The sequence below is a fragment of the Rattus rattus genome, chromosome 7, assembly GCF_011064425.1.
Source record: "Rattus rattus isolate New Zealand chromosome 7, Rrattus_CSIRO_v1, whole genome shotgun sequence".
In the NCBI taxonomy this organism is placed as follows: domain Eukaryota; kingdom Metazoa; phylum Chordata; class Mammalia; order Rodentia; family Muridae; genus Rattus; species Rattus rattus.
The window spans coordinates 88,183,570-88,210,705 of NC_046160.1; the positions used below are offsets into that span (position 1 = coordinate 88,183,570).

The 27,136-nt window shown below is 39.0% G+C and overlaps 1 protein-coding gene across 2 annotated transcripts; it reads left to right on the plus strand.

Moving 5' to 3' along the window:
* Window positions 1-363: 363 nt before the first annotated feature.
* Window positions 364-21,446, plus strand: Hif1a (hypoxia inducible factor 1 subunit alpha). 2 transcript variants are annotated; one of them, XM_032907940.1, is made up of 14 exons: window positions 364-560; window positions 1,807-1,952; window positions 2,035-2,119; window positions 4,577-4,689; window positions 5,862-6,064; window positions 11,054-11,160; window positions 12,322-12,469; window positions 14,154-14,374; window positions 14,960-15,243; window positions 16,193-16,315; window positions 16,423-16,856; window positions 18,626-18,740; window positions 19,448-19,574; window positions 20,096-21,446. In XM_032907940.1, the coding sequence occupies exons 1-14, from the start codon at window positions 371-373 to the stop codon at window positions 20,245-20,247; spliced, it is 2,448 nt and encodes an 815-aa protein (XP_032763831.1). In that variant the 5' UTR covers window positions 364-370; the 3' UTR covers window positions 20,248-21,446. The 2 variants fall into 2 exon arrangements, with proteins under 2 accessions (XP_032763831.1, XP_032763832.1); XM_032907941.1 differs by having other exon boundaries at window positions 371-560; window positions 18,626-18,734.
* The last annotated feature ends 5,690 nt before the right edge of the window (window positions 21,447-27,136 follow it).

Genomic DNA, 27,136 nt, shown 5'->3' on the forward strand with positions numbered 1-27,136 from the left:
CTTCAAATTTATTTAGGGTTTTTCTATACTGAGATACTTTGGAATGATTGTGAGGTATTAGATACATAAGCTACTGTAAATTTGGGGGTGAAAACATCTACTTTGGAAATGTTAAAGGCTTAGACATTTTAAAGGAATTTATTATGTTTTCAATAATCTGAAATTTGTATATAAAAGCTATCTGATGTAGTATTTTGTTCATGTTCCATACAAGTCCTATATAATAATTTTACATGACTTCTTCTAATCTTTATTTATACAGTAAACAGAAAAATGCAAAATTAGTTTTATTTAAGACAAACTAATATATAAATTATATTTCTCTCTCTCCCTTTCCCTCCCTCCCCCTCCCCCCCCCTCGTTAAGTAGGATGAGTTCTGAACGTCGAAAAGAAAAGTCTAGAGATGCAGCGCGATCTCGGCGAAGCAAAGAGTCTGAAGTTTTTTATGAGCTTGCTCATCAGTTGCCACTTCCCCACAACGTGAGCTCCCATCTTGATAAAGCTTCTGTTATGAGGCTCACCATCAGTTACTTACGTGTGAGGAAACTTCTGGATGCTGGTGAGTTCTGCTAAAGCGTAAGAGACCTGAAAATTAGAAATTATGAACATCTAGAAGTTCCTTTTAGCAGGAGGCTACAGTACTTCCCGGAGAGGGAGAGGGAGAGGGACAGAGGAGAATGCATCCCCGTGCCCTGTGCGCATATTGATATGCCTTTATGAAGGGGCCTATGGAGGCAAGAAGAGGGTATCAGGTCCTTTAAAGCTAGAGTCACAGGTATTGATGAGCAACCTAATGTGGTGCTGGTGTCCAAATGTTGTCCTGTCAATTAAACAGCAAGCATTCCTAAATGTGGAGCTGTCTCTCTGGCCCCATAATGCTGCCCTTTTCAAACACATGAATTCAGCTGTTAGTGCATGTGTGTGAGCGTTTTTGCCTTCAGTACTTGCATACCTAGTGCTTGCAGAAGCCAGAAGAGGATTTTTTGTAACTGAAGTTACAGACAATTGTGAGTGCTGGGAATTGAACCCAGGTCCTCTGAAAGATCAGCCAGTGCTCTTAACTGCTGAGCCATGCCTCCAGCATGACCCCCACACAATGCTGTTTTAAAGTACCTAATTATGTCTTTCAGTAGTCTTTACTCCTTTATCAGGCTTGGCTTTGCTTAGTGGTGGGAATAATCCTTTTTGTAACTGTAAGTTGTTTTGGTTTACCCTTTATTTTTAAACACATAAGTAAAAATTCATTAACTCTATAGCCCCTGGTACTTTATAGCATGTTCAGTGAATAGATATTATAACCCAGTAAAGTCGTCATTGTTATGTTCTGTAGAATATATTCTTGATTCTTCCACATGACAGCATTTTTTTCTTACTTGCTTTTAAAGCCTCATTCCATTCATTCCCTCCTCTCTACTCTGTGTCTGTCTCCTCCTCCTCTTCCTCCTCTTCCTCCTCCTCCTCCTCCTTCTCTCTCTCCCCCTCCCTCCCTCCCTCTCTCATTCCCTCCCCCTCTCTGTCAACAGGGTCTCACCATGTAGCCCTGGCTGATCTGTATCTAGGGTCCCTTGAACTCACAGAGACCAATCCTCCTCTTCCTTTTTAGGACTGGGTATAAAGGCATAGCCTATCTTTTAAAAATATCCTTTTTTACTCCCTTGGTGATCTGCTTGTTTGCAAATTTGTTTATTTTAAACAATTACGTAAAACAACTAGAAAATATATAGAAATAAATATATGTACTATAGATATTTTAAAGTATCTGAGAGAAAACCTTATTTTGTTTCTTTCCACATGTGCCCTTACAGGTGATCTTGACATTGAAGATGAAATGAAAGCACAGATGAACTGCTTTTATCTGAAAGCCCTGGATGGCTTTGTTATGGTGCTAACAGATGATGGTGACATGATTTACATTTCTGATAACGTGAACAAATACATGGGGTTGACTCAGGTAAAGTCATCACATATGAAGAGCACTTATGGGTACTTTATGATTATGTGATATAGATCTAATTTTTTTAATGTGTTTGCAGTTTGAACTAACTGGACACAGTGTGTTTGATTTTACTCATCCATGTGACCATGAGGAAATGAGAGAAATGCTTACACACAGAAATGGTGAGAAGAAAAGTCTATTGTTTGATTTAATATGACAGGTCATTTTTTTTCAGTCAGATATTGTTACTACTTTTATTTTTTTAGTAATGATTTAAGAGAAAATGTTATTTCACATTTAATGTAAATTCTGTTTGTTGTTAAAACTGTTATTCTACATTTTAGAAAATTCACAAAAGTTTTAAAAACTCATTGACTTCATAAGTAATTATATGAATTAATAAGTTAATTACATACATGAGTAGACAAAATGGAACAATAATTTATAAAGACCAAGACAATTAGAAGTAAAAATGCAATATTAAAGCAAGTTATAATACAAATGACAGGTAATAAGATTTTAGATGATTATGGATACATAGTGACAGTTTGGGTTCAGGCTGTTTTAATGCCCCAAAGAGGTAAGGTGGAGGCATGGCCAAGATTTTAAGAGCACAATGGTACTTTAACTTCTAAGGATGTTTTCAGTAACTTGAGACTATAGTTGGAAGTATTCTGTTGTCTTGGACCACATGTGGTTGTACACACCTTTAATCCTTGCACTTAGGAGGCAGTATAAGCAGATCTCTTGATTTCTAGGCCATCTTGGTTTATGTTAACTATTTCAAGTCAGCCAAGCAGAGAAGTAAGAGGAACTGGAGAGATGACTTAGTGGTTAGGTGTACTGACTGTTCTTCCGCCGGGACCCCACTTCAAATCCACATCCTCATGGCAGCTCACAATTGCCTGACACTCCAAGATCTGACACACTCCCATAGGCATGCAAACAAAATACCAATGCACATAAATAATTTTTTTTAAAAAGTTATGAGAATTCTGTAACTCTTGAAATCCTTGTTGAATTACAGAGACTTTTAACAGTTTGTTTTTAATACGAATTCTTAAACAGAGTATACTGGTCTTTTTTTCTTAATTCCCTCTGTCTCTGCTCTCTGAAAACATTCTTATTAAGCCTTAACTGCTTTGTATTACATTGCTATTGACCCTACTGGATGTAACTATTACATGCTTAAAGGCATTGCATCTAATTATTGGTCTCTGCATCACTCACAGTAAACATACTCGGTCCTGAACAATGGATATTTTGTGTTTTGTTTTGTTTTCCTAATACTTCCATTTTATATATCTTAAAATGTAACCAATTGATAAATTTCAATAATTTCTCTAGTATATTCATAGACTTTATTTTTAAAACTGTCTTGTTTTATTGTGTGTGTTTCTTTTGAGGAAGGGTTTCACTATGTAGCCTTGCCTGGCCTAGGACTCCAAGTAGACCAAGTTGTTCTTGAACTCATAGAGGGCTACCTACCTCTGCCTCCCAAATGGTGGGATTAAAGGCATGTACCATTGCACTCAGCCATTTTAGAAAATGTCATTGTCTCTCAAAAAAGAAGTTCTGTATCTTTAGCTTTCATCCATCTATCATCTGATGAACAATCTCCATAAATTCAGTCCTGAGCAACCTTCAGTCCATCTTCTCTGGACATTTCAAATAAGTGAAGCATTTGTTTTGAACCAGACTAAGCAATGAAAATAGGAAATCAAGATGCTGTTTCAGAGCCATCTAAATGTAATTTAATTTTTTAGTTATGAGGTTTTGCATTAGGACTAAATTAGACTTGAATTGATTTTTCTCTGCTTTATTTCTGTGACTTTTTCTTTTCGTGGTTCTGGGGATCAAACCTAGACCCACATGTATGTACTAAGGAAATACTTGTCCATTAAACTACATTCCCAGCCCCTAATTTTGTAATCTTAAATCGTAAACAAGGTCTCATGTAGCTCAAGTTGGCCTAGAATTTTCCATCCTCCTCCTTCAGCCTCCCTAGTGAGAGTGCTGACATGGACCATTATGGCTGATTTCTGTAACTTCTGATAGAATTCTGCCTGGTTTTCATACACACATATGCTATTCACTTACAAAAGGTAAGCTGGCATTTTTAAAGGTCTATAAACACATTGCTGCTTATTCAAAATTGAGTTATCACAATTGGTAAAAGACATTGAAGTATTTATTCAGGTTCTTTCTAGGGGGACATCCTTATATACCGACAGCACACTTAACAGGGTAAATTTATACCATTTTTTTATTTTCATTACTTGGACCGAACTCACCAGCACAGATGAGTAAATTAATCATGTAAAGTGTGGGCTCCTCCCACAGTTCAGGGAATCACTGCGGTCTTTAACTGCTCTCACTGGATGGAGCTGTCAGACCCACCATGTGTGGGAGTGGGTGAAGAGGGAGCAAATCCTTGTGTTAATGCTGAGGTCCTCACTTTGCTGCTCTCATTTTAACAGATTTCTATGTTTAGCTAGGACTTAAAACTTTGTTTCTTGGGGTTGGGGATTTAGCTCAGTGGTAGAGCACTTGCCTAGCAAGTGCAAGGCCCTGGGTTCGTTCCCCAGCTCCAAAAAAAAAAAGAAAAGGAAAAAAACTTTCTTTCTTGCTTTCATTAGGCCCAGTGAGAAAGGGGAAAGAACAAAACACACAGCGAAGCTTTTTTCTCAGAATGAAATGTACCCTAACAAGCCGGGGGAGGACGATGAACATCAAGTCAGCAACGTGGAAGGTAAGCAAACTGAGTATGGCTTGATTTATAGATAAATAAACCTATACACTTACATGCTAGTATTAAGAGCTTTCATCAGGAGTGCTGAAAGTTAGCTGGCCCTAGCACTTGGGAAGCAGAAAAACAGCTGCTACAAATTTGAAGGCAGCCTTATCTACACAGCAAGTTCCACTCAGAAAGCAAAACAAATAAACATAACCCCTCCAAATGAGTTGCTTAGAGTTATGAGGGGAATGGAGAAAGGGCTTAGTAATTAAGAGCACTTGTTTGCCAAGCACCTGGCCTTGGTCCCAAGAACCTGTGTCAGCTCATAGTCATCTGTAACTCCAATTCCAGAACATGTAGTATCCTCTTCTGACCTCTTCAGGCACCAGGTACACACACAGCGTGCACACATACATACAGATAGAAGTTGTGAAGGAAAAGGTATAATTGTTCCCTTTTGCATGTTTGCATTTATATCCAGTATATGTAATCTCCATTCAAAATAGTATAATAATTTGCCGATTTGAGATATAAACATAGATTATTGGAAATACGGTATTTCTCTACCAAGCTAACTTATTAGTTGGCTTTACCAACTAGTATTTAAATTCTAATATTCAGTTTCATTTTCTTGTTCAGTGTTGAACCATAGTTACCAGAGCAAAATCAACTGAAATGACCAGATTAGTGAAGAAGGAAAGATAGCCTAGACTTAATATAAAGAGACCTCTTTTTAAAAACATGTGTGTGTATGTATGTTTGTCTGTGTGTATTTTAGTGTTTTAATTGGATATATGTAAGTGTATGTGTTTGCAGAGGCCAAAAGAGGGCATTAGATCCATATTCTGGATTATAAGTGATCCCTAGTTTCTATTTTATGTGCATGGATGTTTTGCCTCCATGTATATATCAGTGCATGCATGCCTGGTGCCTTAAGAGATGAGAAGAAGGTGTCAGATCCTCTGGAAATAGGATGCTTGTAAGCTGCCATGTGAGTGCTAGGAATCAAAGCTTGGTCCTCTGGAAAAACAGTCAGCATTCAAACCTCTGGCTCATCTAGCATCCTACCTCACAGTGCCTTCTTAAGAATATCTCATTATCTCTTAATGTTTAACTGCAATGCCATCTCTCCAGCTCCCCTCTCCTCTTCATTTTAAAAAGGTAACTGCTTATTTTCTTACTCACAGGTGCTGCACTGCACAGGCCACATTCATGTGTATGATACCAGCAGTAACCAGCCCCAGTGTGGCTACAAGAAACCGCCTATGACATGCTTGGTGCTGATTTGTGAACCCATTCCTCATCCATCAAACATTGAAATTCCTTTAGACAGCAAGACATTTCTCAGTCGACACAGCCTCGATATGAAATTTTCTTACTGTGATGAAAGGTAAATTAACTATTTTATATTTTTAAAATTTAGATTTAAATTTTTTTACCTCACTGTAGTAAAAACTTAATTGATGTGTTCATAAAGCTTAATATTGAAGATGCATACTAGAATCCAAAAATGTAAGATTAGCTTTTGTATTATAAATACTATACTTAGCTATTATACAAAATCTATTAAGATGAATTCTTGACCACATCTGGTGGTATACTTCTGTAATGTCAGCTATGGGGAGACTGAGACAGGAGGAAGGTAATTTCTAAGTCAGCTGTCTCAAAAGAACATTTTAAAGGGCTAGGGATGTAAGTCAGGTGGATCACTTGTCCAATGTGCAAAAGGCACTGACTTCTTGCCTTGGTACTGTGCAAGCAGTGAACACAAAAATCAGGAAGTTCTTTTGTTTTAGGGAATTTTGCTTAAATTGAGAAAGTAACTTTTAAAAATACACAGCTTCTGTAGAGTAGGCAACAACAGTTGGTCTTTAACCTACATGCTCTCCTTGAGCACCTTCCATTCCACGCCTGTTACCATTTCCCAAGTCTGTTACTACTTGTGTGTAATTGCCAACCTAATGTTTCTGTCCACATCCTTTTCTGAATAATGGAATGAATACTCCTGCTACTACTCTCCTGCTCCCAGACAGCGTAAGTTGCTGCTCCTCTGGTGATTCCTAATGTTGTTGACATAGCATTGTTGAAACCTGACTAAGTGCAGTTTGTGGTAAATATTATAAATGCACTGTTTGACTGTCTCTCCCATTGTATCTACCTTGTGCTCCTGTCAGTAAATTCTTTATTTCATTACTTTTGGCCTGAATTGTTACCATAAACTCTTAAGCTCCATTTCTGCCAACAGATTTGTGCCTTTTTACTTGTATATCCTTTGTATCTAAAGGCTTCCCAAGGTGAGGATCAGATCGTGCCATTCTCTTGTTAGAAATGCATCCGTTGCTTCTTGTAGTATTATAGGTGGGAAGGAGATTTTTTATTTATCAAAAGATAGTATGTTCTGGGTGTGGTATTGTATGTCTGTGATCTTAACACTTGGGAAGATAAGACAAGAAAGCTGACCTGGACTACATATGAACGCCTGCTATCATGTGCAGTTAAATCTAAATGTATTAAAATGTTGAGGAAAGGTATTTACTGTCTAGTCCCTTCTCAGTTCACCAAGTTAATCAGGAGGTAGGAGAATCACCCATCTGGATATGGTCCCAAACACTCCTAACCAAGAGTTCCGTGTTCGTTTTGAATGTCTTGTGCCTTTGCATACACTCACTTTTTTTTTTTTTTTTTTTTTTTTGTTCTTTTTTCGGAGCTGGGGACCAACCCAGGGCCTTGCGCTTCCTAGGCAAGCGCTCTACCACTGAGCTAAATCCCAACCCCGCATACACTCACTCTTAAGAGGATGCCTAAGAGCATCTTCTTAGGCAATATTCCTTGAACATGCTAATGTCGTAGTGTGTATTCTGCTGCTGTCTTGTTGGCCCTTTTTTGCTGCAAGCTGTACAGCCTGTTAGTTACAGACAGAGATTGTGTAGCCAACTGAAGTTCTGACCCTGCTCCCTAGAGAACGGTGAACACATACATCAGTCCTCTCACAGATCACCTCTCTGTTTGTTTAGTTGGTTAGCTGCTTAGGGTGTTCTGTTTTGTTTTTTGAGAAAGAGTACACAGCCCTGGATATTCTGAAACTTTCCCTGTAGACCAGGCTGGCCTCCAGCTCACAGAAATCACCTGCCTCTATCCCTGTGGATTACAGGCATATGCCACTACAACCAGAAAGCACATAACTTTCTTACCTCCCATCCCGTTTGAGGTAGTTGGTGTAATGATTTTATCAAAACACCGATTTTAAGTTCTTAGCATTTTGATAATTCCTCATGCTTTAGACAAAGAAGTATTGACAGAGCCCTGACTAAAGTCGCACAATATTGGATTTCTTTCTGGTACTTAATTGATGTAAAACTGGCAGTCTTTACCTAGAAGGGTCAGACCTCAAAAAATCTGTTGTGAGGCCTTTAGGAGTTTGTTTTAGGTCCAGTATACTTAATACTGGTGTCAATTTTAATACCAGGAAGGGAGAAAAACTAAGAACTATATTATGGTGTTTATTGCCAGAATGTAAAGGTGTAGTGGAAATGAAAGGCTCATCTATTTTTAAACGTCTGTAGAATAGACTAGGGCAGGCTGGAGAGAAAGGAAAGCAAAGGAGTCAAAATGAGAAAGGTTGTGGCATTCCCCTCTGGTTCTATCAGAAATGCATACAATGATCATGACATCAGTTAAAGGACAGCCAGCCTGAAGATAACTCACTCACACCAGGAGACTCTTGTTTTCTGGTTAAATGTATATTCTAGGAGCTTCTTGCTTCTATATAGCCCAACAGAGTCATTCTCAGCATGGAAGAAAATTGCTCAATTTTAAGAATATCTTACATCATATTTCTAACATCCTGGTCCACCAAGGGCCAGCAGGTAAAGGCACCTGATCCCAAACCTGACAGCATGAGTTCAACTTCTGGGACCCATGTGGTTGAAGAAGAAATCCAACTCCTACACTCTGTCCTGTGCCCTCTACCTTCTTGCTGTGACATGGACCCACACACATGCACTCATACAAAGCAAATAAAGAAAACACAATGACGTTTAAACTTCTAATATCAAGACTATCCGCAAATAGCTGTTTATTCCACTTAGTAAAGTACAGGTATAATCATTTGGCACATATATTTAAATATTTACTGTGTTCATGGAAATGATGATTCCTCCCCTTAAGATGCAAGATGTGGACAAATGCTACACAGTTGCTTTAGAACACACTAAGAACAACTTTGTAAGAATTGGAGAAGTGATTGGTACAGTGCTTACAGAGTGTTTACAAGGCCTGAGGATCAATACCTAGCACGGAAACTATTTTCTGGTTTCTTTTGGTACTGAATTACAGTGTAGTTCTCTTTGGTCTGTTTTTTCTTGCTTCCCCCAAAATACATGAAGTCAGTCTACCAGGAAACTGTCTGGTATTTCCATTTTGAGTTCTCAGTGTCCTTTAATAGTAAACATTCCTTAAATTGAGAAACACTGGTTGATGTGTGGTTAAGTCAAGACGTCCTAAGACTCTATGCATAATCTTCATTTATCCAATCCTCTTGCCTGCATCTCCTGAATTCTTTCCCTCCATTGCCTATACTATAGCCACATCAGACTCTACCACCTATTCTATGCATTTATTTTTGTGCTGTAACTTCTTCCTGAAATGCAAACTTCCTGGTTTTTGTAAACTTCTTTTCTCTATTCTTTTACACTGAATGTGTACATACCCTGTAAGAATCAGTCTCTCACCTTATCATTCCTCTCTTGGATAAGGAGTGTAATTCCCCTGATTCCTAGAACATGTACCTAGCACTGTTTACCCTTCTCTTGCATAAGTAGTGGCAAGTACACCAGAAGGTTGCGTTTCCATATCTACAGGAGTGCTAGAAACGTGCTTAGTGGGAAATAGTTCATTTTATAGGCGTTTCATTTAAACATATAAAACTATATAAGAGCAATCCGAACAGGTTTTTAGGGCCGGATGCAGTCACGCACTCAGTGGTGGAGTGTGTGACTGTATGCATGGGCTCGTGTGCCCTAGCCCAAAGGTAGAGGACAGAGGACAGTGAGAGTCGGTCCTTTCCTTCCACCACATGGGTCATAGAGACTGAACCCATGCTGTCTTGTTTGGCAGCAGGTACCTTTACCTGCTGGCCCATTTTGGTGGCCCTAGATAATAGAAATGACTGAAAGATTTTCATAATTGGGCAATTTTTTTCCATGTCTTCATTCTGAGGGGTTGATGCAAGAGGTTTCTAGAAAAAAAAATTAACCAGAAAGCCTAGCATGCACAAGGCCCCAGCTCTATCACTCACTACCAGCACAAAGAGGACGGGGGTGGAGGTGGCTTTTGTCTAGCATTTGTGAGTTCCTAGATTCTGTCCCTACTGCCATTCTTGAATGGAGGGGAAAACAAGTATTTTTAAAGCAGTTTATTTTTATTTGTAGCACTGCCATCTAGTGTTGATGTGTTTTGGTGTGTCCCTTAGTGAAGAAGTACGAGTTTGATTCATGTTTTTAAAATTTTTAAAAATCTGTTTTGTTGGCAGATCTTAAACTGGGACAGTACAAGCTATATTATTTAATATACTCTTGTGAGCATACCTTGCTTATGCCCATTCTATGATATCTTTATCAGCACCTCAGTTTAAAAAAAAAAAAAAGTCCCTTGAAGTCTAAGCCTAGCAGTCTAACACTTGCTTCATGTTTGTTCCCAGAAAGATTTTAGAGGAAAACGTTTGTAGTTGGCATAGTATATGGAGTACAGCCTTGCCTTTCTCATAAAGTGTGTCTTCATGGTTTCCTGAAGGCTCATGTGGTATCAGCTCGAGTTTCCCTCCCTAAAAGAACTGTCAGGGACCAGACAAGCTACTGGAATTAGTTTTCAGACCATACTCAATTAGATGCCATTCTTTCATCTGAAATTGATTCTCATAAAATTAATATTAAAGACAAGTAAAAGACTTATCCTCTAAAGCATAACAATGGTTATTCCTTTAATTTTCATTTTAGTATGAATGTCCTTGGCTTAATAATAATGGAGCTTTTAAAGTGAGGCCTTGCCAGTGGGCTTAAAAAGTGTAAGGTAAACAGGTTAGCTGTATTAAAAATACTGCTTGAGATTTAAACTTTATTTGAAGCTAATTGTGACTATCTTTGGAACTTTTGTCATTTAATTTGCATTATCAGTATTTATTAATATCTTGCTTTCACAACTATAGTATGTATAATAAGTTTTTTAAGACAGGTCATTATTTCGGGTAAAAGGGATAAGAGTCAAATATCAAGGATGGATCTAAATGACACAGAGAGTCTGGCTATTATACTAAGTATAGAATTGTTACAGGTGCGTTTCAAACTTATTAAGTGAAGAAGAATATTGTTTTGTTTTGTAACAGGATTACTGAGTTGATGGGTTATGAGCCAGAAGAACTTTTGGGCCGTTCAATTTATGAATATTATCATGCTTTGGACTCTGATCATCTGACCAAAACTCATCATGACAGTAAGTACAATAGAAGAACTCAAGGAGGTAGTCGCACTGCTTTAAGCCCTGCAGTCTCTACTGTTGTATCTCTAACTTTCTAGTTAAAATTGCCACCCAGTCTCCAGATTCTTCCTAAGACATCTTGATCATGAAATTACTGTTTTGTTACAGCCATTCACTTAATAATACATAAAGCTTCCCTAGAATTTTAAATACAGAACTAAATAAAAGTCAAATATGATAGTTTATCTCCATACACATATTGTCAAATCGATGGCTGGTCAATAGAAGGTAGTCAGAGCATGTGTTCCGTGAATCAGTGAGTGGAATGAGTATTACACACATATAATTAATATCTGACACTCTTGACATATGCTAAGTCTCTGGGGTTTTTCTCAGATGAAGTCTAAGATCCCAAAGTAAGTTAAAGTTCATAATTTCTCACTGGCCTGTTTAATCTGGACCTAAAAAACTTTCAAATTGAATATCACTGAATTAGTGTGATTTGCCCAAACTGTAGTCAGAGCATAGGTACTCACGATAGCATTATCATGGCTGATTTACTGCATTCTCCTCAGTCAGGAATCAATTTAGACTGCACGAATTGCTGGAAGACTACAGTATGATAACAACTTATACATTCAAATTTCTGTAGAATAGTTTCTTCTCTGATGCTTGAGGAAATAGTTGTACCATTTTCTTGAATGAGCTTGTGCCTAGTCTCTAGTCTGACTGTAACCATACATCATTAAAGGAACCGCAGTCACCCTGTCCTTCACTTCTGGCTTTCTTCTTTTTCAGTAAGGTAGGAGTTTTACTTTGAGGTTTATTTTCAGTTGTGTTTGGGCTTCTCTGTGAGCTTAAACAGTCACAGTGTTTTAAATAATAAAAGATATTATTTAAATATCTCTCCTTTTAAAAATAAAACAGTGATCCAGCCAATCATGGTAGCACATACCATTACCCTTACCTACCCCAAAACCCCAGCACTGGAAAGACAGAGGCAGGTGGTTCTCTGTGAATTCGAGGCCAGCCTGGTCTATATAGGGAGTTAAGGACAGCCAGGGCTACACAGATAAATCCTGTCTTTAAATAAAACAAAATGTAACAATCTACACTTGACACTTATTTGATGGAAAATTCAGTTACATTTTCTTTGTGGTACTTTCTTATCCCTAGTGTTTACTAAAGGACAAGTCACCACAGGACAGTACAGGATGCTTGCAAAAAGAGGTGGATATGTCTGGGTTGAGACTCAAGCAACTGTCATATATAATACGAAGAACTCTCAGCCACAGTGCATTGTGTGTGTGAATTATGTTGTAAGGTAAGCTTGGAAAGAGACACTTTTATGAGAGAAAGTGGTAACTCTTTGGATTTACTGTGCCTTTATTAAGAAGATAGAAAATTGGCAGGCAGTGGTAGTGCACATTTTTAATCGCAGCACTTGGAAGGCAGAGGCAGGTGGATCTCCATAAATTCAAGATCAATCTGGCCAATAGAGTGAGTTTCAGGACAGCCAAGGCTACAAAGAAAAACCCTGTCTTGAAAAGAAAAATAAATAAATAAAAACTGTTTTGTTTTTATCTTTTTCTACTGCATTATGATCTATATCCTGACCCATCTTCTCAAGCTAGCTGTTCCAGTGATCCCACAAAATAATATCATTCGTTTATCAGTCTATGGATCAATTTTCCTAGTTCAGTTTCCCAAGAAGATTCTAGTGAAGGTTAAATGACCATCTTTGTGACAGGCTGTATAATGTGACCTGGGCTTCATTCTTTGTTTATGAACTCTAAGTTATTTCAGTTCAATTCCTCTTCATTACCGAAACATTTTAATCTGCTGGCCAGACAGAGCGCTCTCCTGTGGTTAGGTCATTTTCTTACGTTCCATACTCTTTACCCTGTCTCACTGAGTAGGCTTGACTGGCCTGGAACTCACTGTAAACCAGTCCAGCCTTGAGTTCATAGCTTACCTACTCTGTGGGACTGCAGGGCTGCACCAGAAGTTTCCAGCACAACTTTCATAGATGCCACCAAATCCAAGTTACCCCACTTTGGCCATTTAGGGGGGCATCTTAAAACTTGTTTTTGTTGTTGTTTCTTTCAGGGGAATATTTAGTGCTAGGATCAAACTTAATAATGCCTTACCACTTCTAATCACAAAGAGTTCTCTTGTGATTTTTGCCTTTATGTAAAATTATTTTTCTTGTCTCCCTCATGATTGTTACTGATCCCAAGTTTTGCTTATTAGCCTTTCTGTGAAACATCCTTTCTTCATTGTAGTAGTGATCACAGGATATTGAAATTGTTTATCTGTTTCCTATTGAATTATAAACTGCTTGAAGACAGTGTTTTATGCGTTCATCTTTGTGCTCAGCCTCATTTCATACATTGAACATTAATATGCTAACTGGAAGACCTTGATGCAGACATGAAGCTGAGTGGACTTTTCATCATTTCTCTTTCTTCTTTCCTATCCTGTGAATGACATCACCATATTACTTCCACCAAGAAAACATGATCCCCCTCATTAAGACTGGAGCCATTATGGTATTCTAAGATTATCTGTAGATGTGCCTTGCGTATTCATGCTGAACAGTTATTTTGTGCCTCTTTCATTGTAGCATCAGCACAGAAGTCCTCTCTGCTTGTGTCCTCCACGTACTTTAACTGTAGATGTTCTCGTCATCGCCTCTATTCTCAATGCTGTTTCAATTTAAATAAGTTGAATATTTTAATTAGTAAATTTCGTTTGTTTTTATCTTCATATTGGTGTTTTAAAACAATAAATATTTCTCAATAGTAGAACACTTGCCTAGCATGAACAAAGTCTTAGGCTCAATCCTCAGTACTGGGGGGATAAAAGAAATGTTGCAAGTATGCATGAAAGATGATTCATCTCGAGGAATGTTAAAATGCTTTTACTATATAAATCATATTTTATAGTCCCCCTACTGTCATTGTTTCAAGTGCTCTTTATAAATACTAATCTCTTTTTTTTGACAGTGGTATTATTCAGCACGACTTGATTTTCTCCCTTCAACAAACAGAATCTGTCCTCAAACCAGTTGAATCTTCAGATATGAAAATGACCCAGCTGTTCACCAAAGTGGAATCTGAGGACACGAGCTGCCTCTTCGACAAGCTTAAGAAAGAACCCGATGCCCTGACTCTGCTAGCTCCAGCGGCTGGGGACACGATCATATCACTGGACTTCGGCAGCGATGGCAAGTGCTTAGTTACGCTGTCCACCTCTTCCATTGTGTCTGCTGGTTCAGCGGCATTCTGTCTCCTCTCTTGGCTTAACCCTTTGAATGATGCTTACGTGTTCTGTTTTAAATAGTCTCCTCAAAATATTCTGTTTAATATTTGTTTCTGAAATATCATCACCTTCTCACTTTTATTTTTATGTTCTTTTGAGAATTGTAGCTCAGAGTATCCTGAAGGAATTTCTTGATGCCCCCTTAATTTCCTCCTAGCCACCTCACTGCACCATTCAGTCCAGTTAAACGCAGCACGTGCAGCTGGGTAAATGCTAAAGCGTTTAACAAAGCAGCTGTAGCACAAAAGCAAACGTGAAAATGGAAACTATTACTTCAAATCAGGCATATAGAAAAGTTGAAGGTACATGTCTTACTCCTATCAGTGGTGGACTGAAAAGATAACTTATACTTAATGGTCACACTGTAATACCTATAAACTTTCCAAGTAAAGAAATATCTTCTACATATTTACATATCTTCTAGAAAGCAGAAAATATCATTTTGTTAAAATCCTGATGTTCTTCACATTGATGAACATTTCCTCTGCAGACACGGAAACTGAAGACCAACAACTTGAAGATGTCCCGTTGTATAATGATGTAATGTTCCCCTCTTCTAATGAGAAATTAAATATAAATCTGGCAATGTCTCCATTACCTGCCTCTGAAACTCCAAAGCCACTTCGAAGTAGTGCTGATCCTGCACTGAATCAAGAGGTTGCATTGAAATTAGAGTCAAGCCCAGAGTCACTGGAACTTTCTTTTACCATGCCCCAGATTCAAGATCAGCCAGCAAGTCCTTCTGATGGAAGCACTAGACAAAGTTCACCTGAGGTTGGTACCATGGTCTAGAAACGGTCAGGAATAAATGCCTGATACTGATAGAACCCAAAACTCATCAGAAGCGGTTTTTAATATCTGGGTTGGACCAGAGCAGAAAGTTCATAAACAGCTGCTTCCAAATTCAAAACAAATTCCATTTCAGAGCTTTCCCCTGGTCACACTGTGCTTGAGAGCAGAACAGCTTAGTTGGTTAGTGAGACACAAATAAGCACTGGTTCTCCATTAAACTCTTGTGGGTGAAAACTCTAGGAGTAAGTTAAACAACATGGTATCTCAGACCCAAGATTGAGAAGGTATTCTTTGCCCAGATGCTTTATCTAGCACAGAAGTGTGTGATTCACTTTGTCATTGATCTAATAAATAAATGTAATGGAAAATGAAGAAAAGTAAAGTTTTATGCTCAGTCTACCCACCTACCATTTCATTATTGAAATTCTTGTCTATAACTCATAACATAGCAGAGTATCCTCTAAAATATCCAGTAGAATAGGCATTTGGAGATGATGGTGAAAATATCATCTAATTAATTGGATAATTATGTACCATTGTGGGATCTGAATTATTTGGTGAATGTTATTTTGTAGAAAAAACACATCTGGGATGGGGATACACAACATTTTTTGCCTGGTTGTATTTTGGTTCTATTTTATTTTATTTTATTTTTGAGACAGGGTTTTGCTATGAAATATCTTCTACATATTTCCCTTTTTGGCCTGGAACTCACTTTGTAGACCAGGCTAGCCTCAAACTTACAGATTCTTCTGCCTGTGCCTCTTGAGTGAGTGCTGGGATTAGAGATATGCACCACTGCATCAACTAAAGAAGTCTTTTAACTGCAATTTTTAGTTAGATAAAACTTTATATAATATTCGTGTGTCTAAAACTTCTTAACAAACAGAAATCTTCAGGAAAAAGTAAACACTCCTAACTCTTTTCACAGCCTAACAGTCCCAGTGAGTATTGCTTTGATGTGGATAGCGATATGGTCAATGTATTCAAGTTGGAACTGGTGGAAAAACTGTTTGCTGAAGACACAGAAGCGAAGAATCCATTTTCAGCTCAGGTGCGTCTGTGACCTTGCTTGTTCCATACTGTAAGGGACTGGGTTGAACTTGTTTCTCTTTTACAAGACTGGCCATTATAAAAACTCTTGTATTTATTGTTTGAAAGGACACTGATTTAGACTTGGAAATGCTGGCTCCCTATATCCCAATGGATGATGATTTCCAGTTACGTTCCTTTGATCAGTTGTCACCATTAGAGAGCAATTCTCCAAGCCCTCCGAGTGTGAGCACAGTTACAGGGTTCCAGCAGACCCAGTTACAGAAACCTACCATCACTGTCACTGCCGCAACTGCCACCACCGCCACCACCACTGATGAATCAAAAGCAGTGACGAAGGACAATATAGAAGACATTAAAATACTGATTGCATCTCCACCTTCTACCCAAGTACCTCAAGAAACGACCACTGCTAAGGCATCAGCATACAGTGGTACTCACAGTCGGACAGCCTCACCAGACAGAGCAGGAAAGAGAGTCATAGAAAAAGCAGACAAAGCTCATCCAAGGAGCCTTAACCTATCTGTCACATTGAATCAAAGGTATTTATATGGAACCATAGTTCTGCCGTGTTCTGATATATCTGTGATGTTAAGTGGTTTCTAAATGGAGACAACTTTCTGACATACTCTTTAAGGAAAATCATAAAGTTCATTTCATACACTCACTGTCTGAATTAAAACAGACACTCAAAAGCCAGTTTCTAAGTTACATTCTAACTTTTCTCTCTCAAACAATCCTGTCAACTGTCTAAATAGGTCAGAGGGATGTCTTCCAAAGTCTCTAAAGATCAAGTCCATCCAGTAAGTTCTATAAATGCGAGGCATCTCTTCAGCTGCTGTTCAGAATGGGAAATAGCTGTCTCCCTGCTTAGATCCCTCTAACCTGGGACTTTTGAAGCCAACGTAAAAAAAAAAAAAAAGAAACAAAAAACCTTCAGCTCCATGGTTCCTTTTTAATCAGACTGGTCTTCAGTTCTCATTGGTAAATGTGGATATTTGCAGACCTCCTTTCTGAAATCTTGTGTATAACTGCAAGAAGTCTTAAACTTATTATTATTCTTCATTACATAGTTTGTTATTATAAAGAAAATAAGCCTTTATTAGATCTACCAAGAGTCCTAGCATGACTTACAATATCATTTCTATAGAATGAAGCAATGCTGGAGCAAATATTTAAAATTTCTGTATATAATATGTAATGGTATTTGACATGTTTTAAATTTGAGGCAAGGAAAATACTTTTCACTAATTAGTGAATGGAAGAAAAATGACTTCTGCATTATGTCTAGACAGAGCGAGCTGTGGCTGTTAGCAGAAGGACGGACTCTGCTGGGACTACAGGGAGCTGTGTTCTCCTGTATCCCCTGAAGCATTAGGACAGGCCTCCCTTTTTCTTGAGCCAGAAAGAAAGGTGTGGGGCTTTAGGTGAATTCAGTATTTGCAGTTGGGTATAGTAATGTATGCCTTTCTTTAGTCCTGGCTCTCAGGCAGCTGAGTCAGGAGAATTACAAGCTTAAGATCAAGACTTGGTATTGTGGTGTGCACACACACCAAATAAATAGATGTACAGCTAGAAGTGATATTTACATGATAAACTGACATATTTCATGAACATAACATATTTGCATAAAAATTTTAAGCCAGCTTATCTATACACTGCATGACTTATAAGTATTTTAAAATTTAAAGCCTACATTTATAGAGGAGTTAATCATAGATGAATATGACTTAACCATTTATTTGGCTTTCTGTTGAAAAACCAAAACAAACAACAAGGTTAATTGACTTCAGAGTGGTTCCTTGTTGCATAATATTAATTTCAGATACAGCAACTCAGGCATATTGATCAGTACTGAGGTCAAACTAGCAGAATACAAAGGTCACTGAGGAGACAGGAATGTGAAGGCTGGGGATGTACTTCCATATTCCATAGCTATAATCAATTAGCAGTGGGACTTAGAACAAACTACCTAACTGGCCTTAATTCCTCACTTATAAAATGGTTACAAAGTTCCTGTCATATCATCCTCCAGTGCTAAAATGAGGCTAAAATGAACATAACTCTTGTTTGGTTGTTGTTCCTGTTTTTGAGGCAAAGCCTCATTATGTAGTCAAGGATAGCCTTAAAATTAAAATGTAGCCAGCTGGATTCAAACAGGAATTATATATAGGTAGTTCTGTGTCCAGCTGAAACATTTATAAATTGAAAATACTATACAGAAATGAATCATCTTGTATTTTAGTAGTTCCCAAAATATAAGTCCACTGAACAACAGTGATTTTATATATAATATTTTTTTATTTTCCAGAAATACTGTTCCTGAAGAAGAATTAAACCCAAAGACAATAGCTTTGCAGAATGCTCAGAGGAAGCGAAAAATGGAACATGATGGCTCCCTTTTTCAAGCAGCAGGAATTGTAAGTGTGAGTAGTGCACTATGTTCCAAATAAATATTAAAGTTGTACTTTCAAAAGCTGTCATCAGGCTTTTTTAAAAAAAAACAAAAACAAAAACTTACATTTAATAAATAAATTTGGGTGTTCAAAACCAAACATGACAGATAAATTTAGAGGAATTTTCTTCTCTAAGTTATTTCCCCTTCTTACAGAAGCCCTGGGGCTGGAGACACAGGTCAGCAGTCAAGAGTACTGATTACTAGATGCAAATCCCAGTACCTAAACTGTGGATCACAGCCCTCTGGAATGCTAGTTCCAGCCAGTCTAATATGCTTTCTGGCGTCTGCTGGCACTACCTACGTGTGGTTTCCAGACATACCTGCAGGCAAAATACCATAACATAAATCTAAAACTGTTTTTAAAAAAGCACTGTGCGTTAGAGATAGTTGAGGCTAGCCTATTGTCAGAACAGAGTGAGTGGAGAGTATTTCAAAACACATTAACAATATCTTATTATGTTTTATGGAAGGAATGTTTTATGGGAGTGATGTTAATAGGTAAGAAATAACTGTCATTGCTATTATAAAAATACATGAAAGATTATTTAGAAGAAAAAAAATTAAATTTCAGAGGATTGTTTAAGAAACTGGCTTTTTGGTTAAGTATATACTAATTGCAAAGTTTTTTATTATAAAAAAATGTAACATACTGAATATTAACTTCATTCTTTTTAGGGAACGTTACTGCAGCAACCAGGTGACCGTGCCCCTACTATGTCGCTTTCTTGGAAACGAGTGAAAGGATACATATCTAGTGAACAGGATGGAATGGAGCAGAAGACAATTTTTTTAATACCCTCTGGTTAGTGCCTTCTCCCTGCTCTTAACCAGCACAAGGAAAAGTTTGAATATAAAGACAATTTATGAGGTTTTCCCCCAAGTGACAGTGATGTTGGTTTCTTAGAAAGATTAAAAAGTGACTAGATAGTGGTGGCTCTCGTCTTTATTTAGTCCCAGCACTTGGGAGCCAGAGGCATGTGGATCTCTGTGAGTTTGAGGCCAATCTGGTCTGCAAAATAAGATCCAGACCAATAAGGACTACAAAGACACAGTGAAGAGCTGTCACAGAGAGACATAGGAAGGAGAAGTACAGTACGTTTGTCTGCTGCCTGCAGCTCGGGGGTTAGGCATTTACTTCAGAGCACACTTTGTATAAACGTTCTGACAGCAGACATAAACTTGATTACACTTACTTGTTTATGTACCTGAGGGTTTGCCCAGGAGGCTAAAAACCTCTAGAAATTTGTTTTATTTTACCCAATACCTACTGCACAATAAGTGTTTAATCAATTTAATAATATTAGGCATCTCCTTGTTTTTCAGATTTAGCATGTAGACTGCTGGGGCAATCAATGGATGAGAGTGGATTACCACAGCTGACCAGTTACGATTGTGAAGTTAATGCTCCCATACAAGGCAGCAGAAACCTACTGCAGGGTGAAGAATTACTCAGAGCTTTGGATCAAGTTAACTGAGCTTTTCCTAATCTCATTCCTTTGATTGTTAATTTTTTGTGTTCAGTTGTTGTTGTTGTCTGTGGGGTTTCGTTTCTGTTGGTTGTTTTGGACACTGGTGGCTCAGCAGTCTATTTATATTTTCTATATCTCATTTTAGAGGCCTGGCTACAGTACTGCACCAACTCAGATAGTTTAGTTTGGTCCCCTTCCTCCTTCATTTTCACTGATGCTCTTTTTACCATGTCCTTCGAATGCCAGATCACAGCACATTCACAGCTCCCCAGCATTTCACCACTGCATTGCTGTAGTGTCGTTTAAAATGCACCTTTTTATTTATTTATTTTTGGTGAGGGAGTTTGTCCCTTATTGAATTATTTTTAATGAAATGCCAATATAATTTTTTTAAGAAGGCAGTAAATCTTCATCATGATGATAGGCAGTTGAAAATTTTTTACTCATTTTTTTCATGTTTTACATGAAAATAATGCTTTGCCAGCAGTACATGGTAGCCACAATTGCACAATATATTTTCTTAAAAATACCAGCAATTACTCATGCATATATTCTGCATTTATAAAACTAGTTTTTAAGAAGAAACTTTTTTTGGCCTACGGAATTGTTAAGCCTGGATCATGATGCTGTTGATCTTATAATGATTCTTAAACTGTATGGTTTCTTTATATGGGTAAAGCCATTTACATGATATAGAGAGATATGCTTATATCTGGAAGGTATATGGCATTTATTTGGATAAAATTCTCAATTGAGAAGTTATCTGGTGTTTCTTTACTTTACCGGCTCAAAGGAAAACAGTCCCTATGTAGTTGTGGAAGCTTATGCTAATATTGTGTAATTGATATTAAACATTAAATGTTCTGCCTATCCTGTTGGTATAAAGACATTTTGAGCATACTGTAAACAAAAAAATCATGCATTGTTAGTAAAATTGCCTAGTATGTTAATTTGTTGAAAATACGATGTTTGGTTTTATGCACTTTGTCGCTATTAACATCCTTTTTTTCATATAGATTTCAATAATTGAGTAATTTTAGAAGCATTATTTTAGGAATATAGAGTTGTCATAGTAAACATCTTGGTTTTTTTTCTTTTTTTCTATGTACATTGTATAAATTTTTCATTCCCTTGCTCTTTGTAGTTGGGTCTAACACTAACTGTACTGTTTTGTTATATCAAATAAACATCTTCTGTGGACCAGGCCCCCTTGGGTCAGCTTTTATGTTTAAATTACATTTGTTTCAGTGTTTCCAGCTCATAAAATGATTTCTCAAAAATTTAAGTTCTTTATAAAAATTAGACTGTACACTTCTACATTCATTTTATTGCCATTTTCTAATGTCTGATGTGTCCCCAAATGTCATGTTAAATAATGACAAATCATGATATTGCATTGTAAAGAGGATTTTTAGAGATTTGCCATTATAAATGTATGAGTCTATTAAAATATAACGCACAACCCTTCAGTATCTGCATATGCATGGGCAAGGGAACCAGGGCGTGAAACACAGCCACCCTGTTGTGAGGCTCAGCTCCTGTGCGCAGTCCAGTCTGTGCCATTAGCAGACGGAGGGAGCCAGGGCTGCGAGACCAGAGCTCCCCAAGCTCCTGGGGAACTATAGGGCATGTCAGGCAACCTCGGGTCTCCAAACGCAGCTGGCTTGTCTCTTATTTAATGATATTAGTACACGACACATTAAAATGCAGATGCATTTTATAGACAGTCACACATTACCTGATGTTTCTTTACTTTGCCAGCTTTAACAAAAAAACCCAGTATCTTATGCAGTTGTGCATTTTAGAAACTTTTAAATAAACACCACAAACCTTCTAGCTTATACGTATAGCGTTCTAGTTAATGTATCACTTTGTTTTAGCAATTTAAAAACACTTTTTAAAGGGGCCACATATGTGTCTTGTCTTAAAAAAAGATATGAGGAAAGAGGTCACTGCATCCCTATACCTAGAGATAACAGTGTTTTAGAACCCATCTGGGTGCAGTGAGGATCAAACACGGGGCCTCTCGTGCATACTAGACAAACGCTCCCATGTCCCAAACTCCAGCCAGAAAGCTGTCTTCACTCACCAGTTACATAACCAGCGAGATCCTTGTCCTCTAGCCTGGGGTTAATCCTAAGCAGTGAGTTTAGCCTAGGGAGCTGTTTTTAGTCTGAGGATGGACCAGTGATTGGTTACAGATAGGTAACAATTTTGGAATGGTGTAGTAATATTAATCCAAAGTGCACCAGGAGCCAATGTGCATCATCCACATTTAAGTATAGACAGCTCTAGAAGGAACATTTTATAATAAAGTGGTTCCTTAATGTTCTCAGTTCACAAAATTTAAAAAAAGTATGCTTAACAAATTAGCTTTAGTTGAAAACAAAGTTTATGTACAGTTTCCAAATATTTGTAAATCTGTCAATTATCTATGGAAGTCTGGGGAAATGACTTGTGAGCAATGGTTCAGAAGGGACCTGTTAGGGAAATTAAGTACCTACATGTGTTCTCTCAGAAAAGAAGTCACCTGGGATACTAGGCTCCAGATACAGTCAGCTGCTCCTTCCTAGTATTGCCCACCATCTTGAATTTCTCTACAGGGCTTTTATAACCCTGCTTGTAGTATCCCGAGCATTTCCTGGCAAGGATATCTATGCCACCCTGCCCTATTCTCTGGTGCTGCTGTGAATGCATGACTAGTATTACTCTCCCTTGACAAAAGTAGGCAAAGGGAATTAACATTTTGTTTGCTCCATGTCACTGACCTAGAACTGAAAATGGTGACCCATTCATTACCATGGCTGACAGTTACTGAAGTGCTTTTCAAAGTCTGAGTCTAAATGACAAGAATGTCTGATGAATAATTTTGCCCGTTAATTCATAACCTCTATTAAAGTCATGCTAGCATCTCACTTTACACATTATAGACTCTGGCCATCAGTGACTTGAGGGCCTACAGTTCTAACCATCAATCCACAGAGCATACTGGTTTCCCCATCACAGAATGTTTAAAGAACACAGGACAACACAATGAGAGTAGAAAATGGAGGGCCAGGTGTCCCTTGAGAAGAGTGAGGTGACATGTAGAAGAGGAGTGGCAAGCTACAAATTGTTTTTAAAGCCGCTTAGTTGGTTTTGAGTTTAAACTAAAACTTCAGTTCTCTGAATATAGAGACATTGAAGTGGTTCGAGGTGTGATGTATGACAAAACATTTGACATACAAGAGACTTACATAAAGATGCATGTAGCTTTCTCAGCTGTTGGAATTAACGGCATAACAGACATGGTTAAACCTTATGATTACCATTTCGAATCTTCCTCCTCTAAGCCTCGATAAGAGGTGTGAAAAGTTCAAAGTTCTAAAGCAAGAATGTCAAGCAAAGAGTTGGGGAAAGGAAAAATGAGGGGCGGGAGGGGGGTTCTCTTTCTTTAAAGTTGAATTCAATAAAACCTCAAGCATGTTGCTAGCTGGGATTTTAAAAGAAAAAAAGAGTAACGAAAAAACGATTTCGGTGTTTCAAGCCTGCCCCAGACCACTTTGCCCTTATTTCTTTCCTTTAGGTAGCTTTGAACCTGTTGTCCGCGAGTTAGAGCAATCTGTAGCATATAATCCTACATAGTCTCCTGTCAGATAAAAGCTACACCTCACCACACCGGTTCCTCCAAAGCTTTGTGTTCACACCCTTCGGGGGTTTGGGAATCATTTTTATTCTTACCTGTCATGAGTGGATTTTATCCAAGGCGCTGCTCAGACACTCGATCTCCGCTTACTATGTAATTTCCTTTATTCGTTCTTGGCTGCATTCCGGAACGTAGAGAAAGGCAGGTGCCTGAGAGCAGTAGAGCCTGACCCTCTCTGACCGGCGGAGAGCCCAGTACTCCAAGCTCAGGGCGCGGTGCTACCTGCTGTGGTTGGAAACGTAGCCCGGGCCCCGCTGGCCCCGCCCCGGTACGTGCCTGGGCTCAGCGCCCGGCCGCAGCCGGCCTGTGTGCGGGGCGCAGGACCGCCCGCGGCTCCCGCCTACGTGTGCGAGTGCATGTGCTAAGCTGGCGGGGGTTGGCCGCGCCTCAGTCCCCACGCAGCCCGCAGGGACCTAGTTCCTGGTACGCTTTCGGATGGAGCCTGGGATGTCCCGAGTAAATGCTGTCAGCTGTTCTTTGTGGGACAGAAATCCCCCAGGTCTCTGAACATGTTGGAGCTTCGCTATTTTAAATAAATTTTCATCTAATCTAGTAAAAAACAAAACAAAACAAAAAATAAAACCGAGGAATTCTAGCAGGATCCGAGGGTGACTGACCCAATCTCAGCCCTCCAGAAGCCGAGGCTGGAGGATTTCTGGAATTTAAGGCCAACCTCGGGTACCAAGGGAGATGATGTCTCAATAAATAAAAAGTAAATAAATAATTTAGTTGCTTAAACAGCCCCTTCAAGCTTATTTTGGATAAGTAGTTCTGCGATGTGCCTAATTAAGTATATGACAATTTTAGCTGCCCCAGGTGGTGAGTTTGGTTGAATTCTATTTGGTTTGGGTTGGTCCTACCTATCCACGCCCTCCCTGCCCCACTTTTATTGAATGCTTACTATTGACAAACATTTGGGAGAAGATATTCTTGTTGGACAGACAGAGATGAGTTTACAGAATATGGAGGCGCTTGGGGCCTTAAATTTAATCCCTGATAATCTTACCGAGTTACAGTTGCAGTTTGCCATGAGGCACAAAGCCGCAATTTGCAAAAAAATAAAATAAAATAAAATAAAGGAAGTTCCCTCAGCATAGCCATTGCTCCTGATGTTTCTGTCTTCGTAGGAAGTAAGGATACACTTTTTAAAATAAGTGGTCAAGGTGTAATAAGTAATTTTGGCTAATGAAAACTAGCCTGTAGTATGTGTTTGACTCCAGAGGTGCCAATTAAAAAGTGCCTTTGGTCCTGTGGATGTTTAAATTGTAAAGTAGCTATTGTCTGCTGAAATACCATATATCTGAGTGTGTGTGTGTGTGTGTGTGTGTGTGTGTGTGTGTGTGTGTATCTCCTGACAAGAAGGCAATGATTCGGTAAAGTCAAACTTATCTTCAAGAGGTCTTTGAATTAATCAAAAATTAATTGTGATGTGCCTAATTATGTGAGAATTTTAGCTGCCCCACGCGGTGAGTTTTGTTTGCTTTTTATAGAGAGGCTTTTCAAATGCTTTTTATAAAGACGGATTTTCAAATGACCGCATATATCAGCACAACAAAATCTTTTACAGGAGGGCAAACCGAACTGTGTGGTGGCCAGTGTTTACTGGTCCGAGCTCCTTATCTGCTCAGAGACCTTTAAAGGGAACCTAACCGTAGTAAGTCCCAGCATGCACTTCACTGCAAACACCTGTCACCTGGGTGGACATCCTCATCACTCCTCTTTAACTCCCCCCTCACCGGCTCTCTCAAGTCTTCTGTGATAATTTCCCCCTCCCCCCTCCCTCCAGTTCTGAGTCCTTGATTGTTTCCCAATCTTTCTGTTATGAAATATAATGCGGTGAAGGGGGAGGGGGCGTTCGACAGACCTGGTATAACGGAGGTTAATTTAGGGAAATGAAGGGGGGGCAGAGAGAGAGAGAGAGAGAGAGAGAGAGAGAGAGAGAGAGAGAGAGAGAGAGAGAGAGAGAGGAGAGAGAAAGACTGATGGGGAACAAAGAAAGAGAAAGAGAGAACTGAATGGTGAATAGTTTGTGAATCTCAAAAGACCACCAAGGAACCGAATCCCATTCAACCGCATTAGGGTCTCTATTCAAGCCGGAGCTTGGGCCCCACCACTGTCTCTGATGCAGGAGAACGGGAGGGGGCCCCGAGCCCAGTTTCAGGAAAGCATTTATTGAGGCAAGAAGGGGGTGGTACACATCTGATGGGAGCGGGGTGGGGGGGTGGGATTATGGCCTTTAACGTAATTGGTTGGTGCTGGGAGCCAAACCATAAACTTAACTTCTGCTTTTCTCCTCACTGGTGGTTGTTAGGAAGTGAAGTGTCAGGGGCAGGCTTGTAACCTGGAGGTGCAGAATTGTTGGGAACTGGAAACTGGTGCTAGACACAGATCTTGTTGAGGGATAGCCTGGAAACTGGTGCTAGGTACCAGCCTGTTAGTTAACTTGAATTTAACCTTTGGTCAGGTTCTCTAAGATGGAGTCTGAATGCCAAAGATTTGGTTTCTCAGTGAGCAGCCCTTTCACACCTCACCCGTGCTTGGCATTGGCAGATAATGATGACAGGTGATGACGTAAAGCCGTTGCCAGGTCCCTGGGAGGAGCCTAGCAGAATCGCCTGTAAGCTAACATTCCTCCTCCCTTCCTGTTTAATTAAAAATGAGTAACTTGGAGGGGACGATGGTAGGGCAGGAGAGAAGTCTTTAAACCACTTCCTGCTGACTGGGGGCAACGTCGTCTTTGGGGACTTCTAAGAAAATTGGAATGCTGGCCACATCCAAGGATGGCTGGCTGTTTCGTTGCTGTCCAGGATCTGGGAGAATATCTGTGACTAGGAAAGGGCAGGCCCGGTTAAGACAGTCTGAGAGGCTAGCCCAGAGCACCTGTGGGTAGCCAGTTTGGAGCTGTCCTGGATGTAGATCTCAAGGAAGTACCTGAGTTGGGCAGGATGCTGAGACACACGCACATAGCTAGAGGCCAAAGAAAAAGATAAGGCTAAGTTAGGGAGAAGATACTTTTCTTAGGTGTACATGGTCTTGGAGTTGGGGGAAGGGGGAATCCCCAAAGTAAGGAATGGGGAGGAATTCTGTAGCTGTTTGTATTTTCATGATAATTAGGTTCACCCCCAAACCTATTTGCAGTGTCCACACTGAGGGGCCCTGCCCCTAGTTGGGTTTGATAGGTAAATAAGATTGTCAGTGGCCAATGGCTAG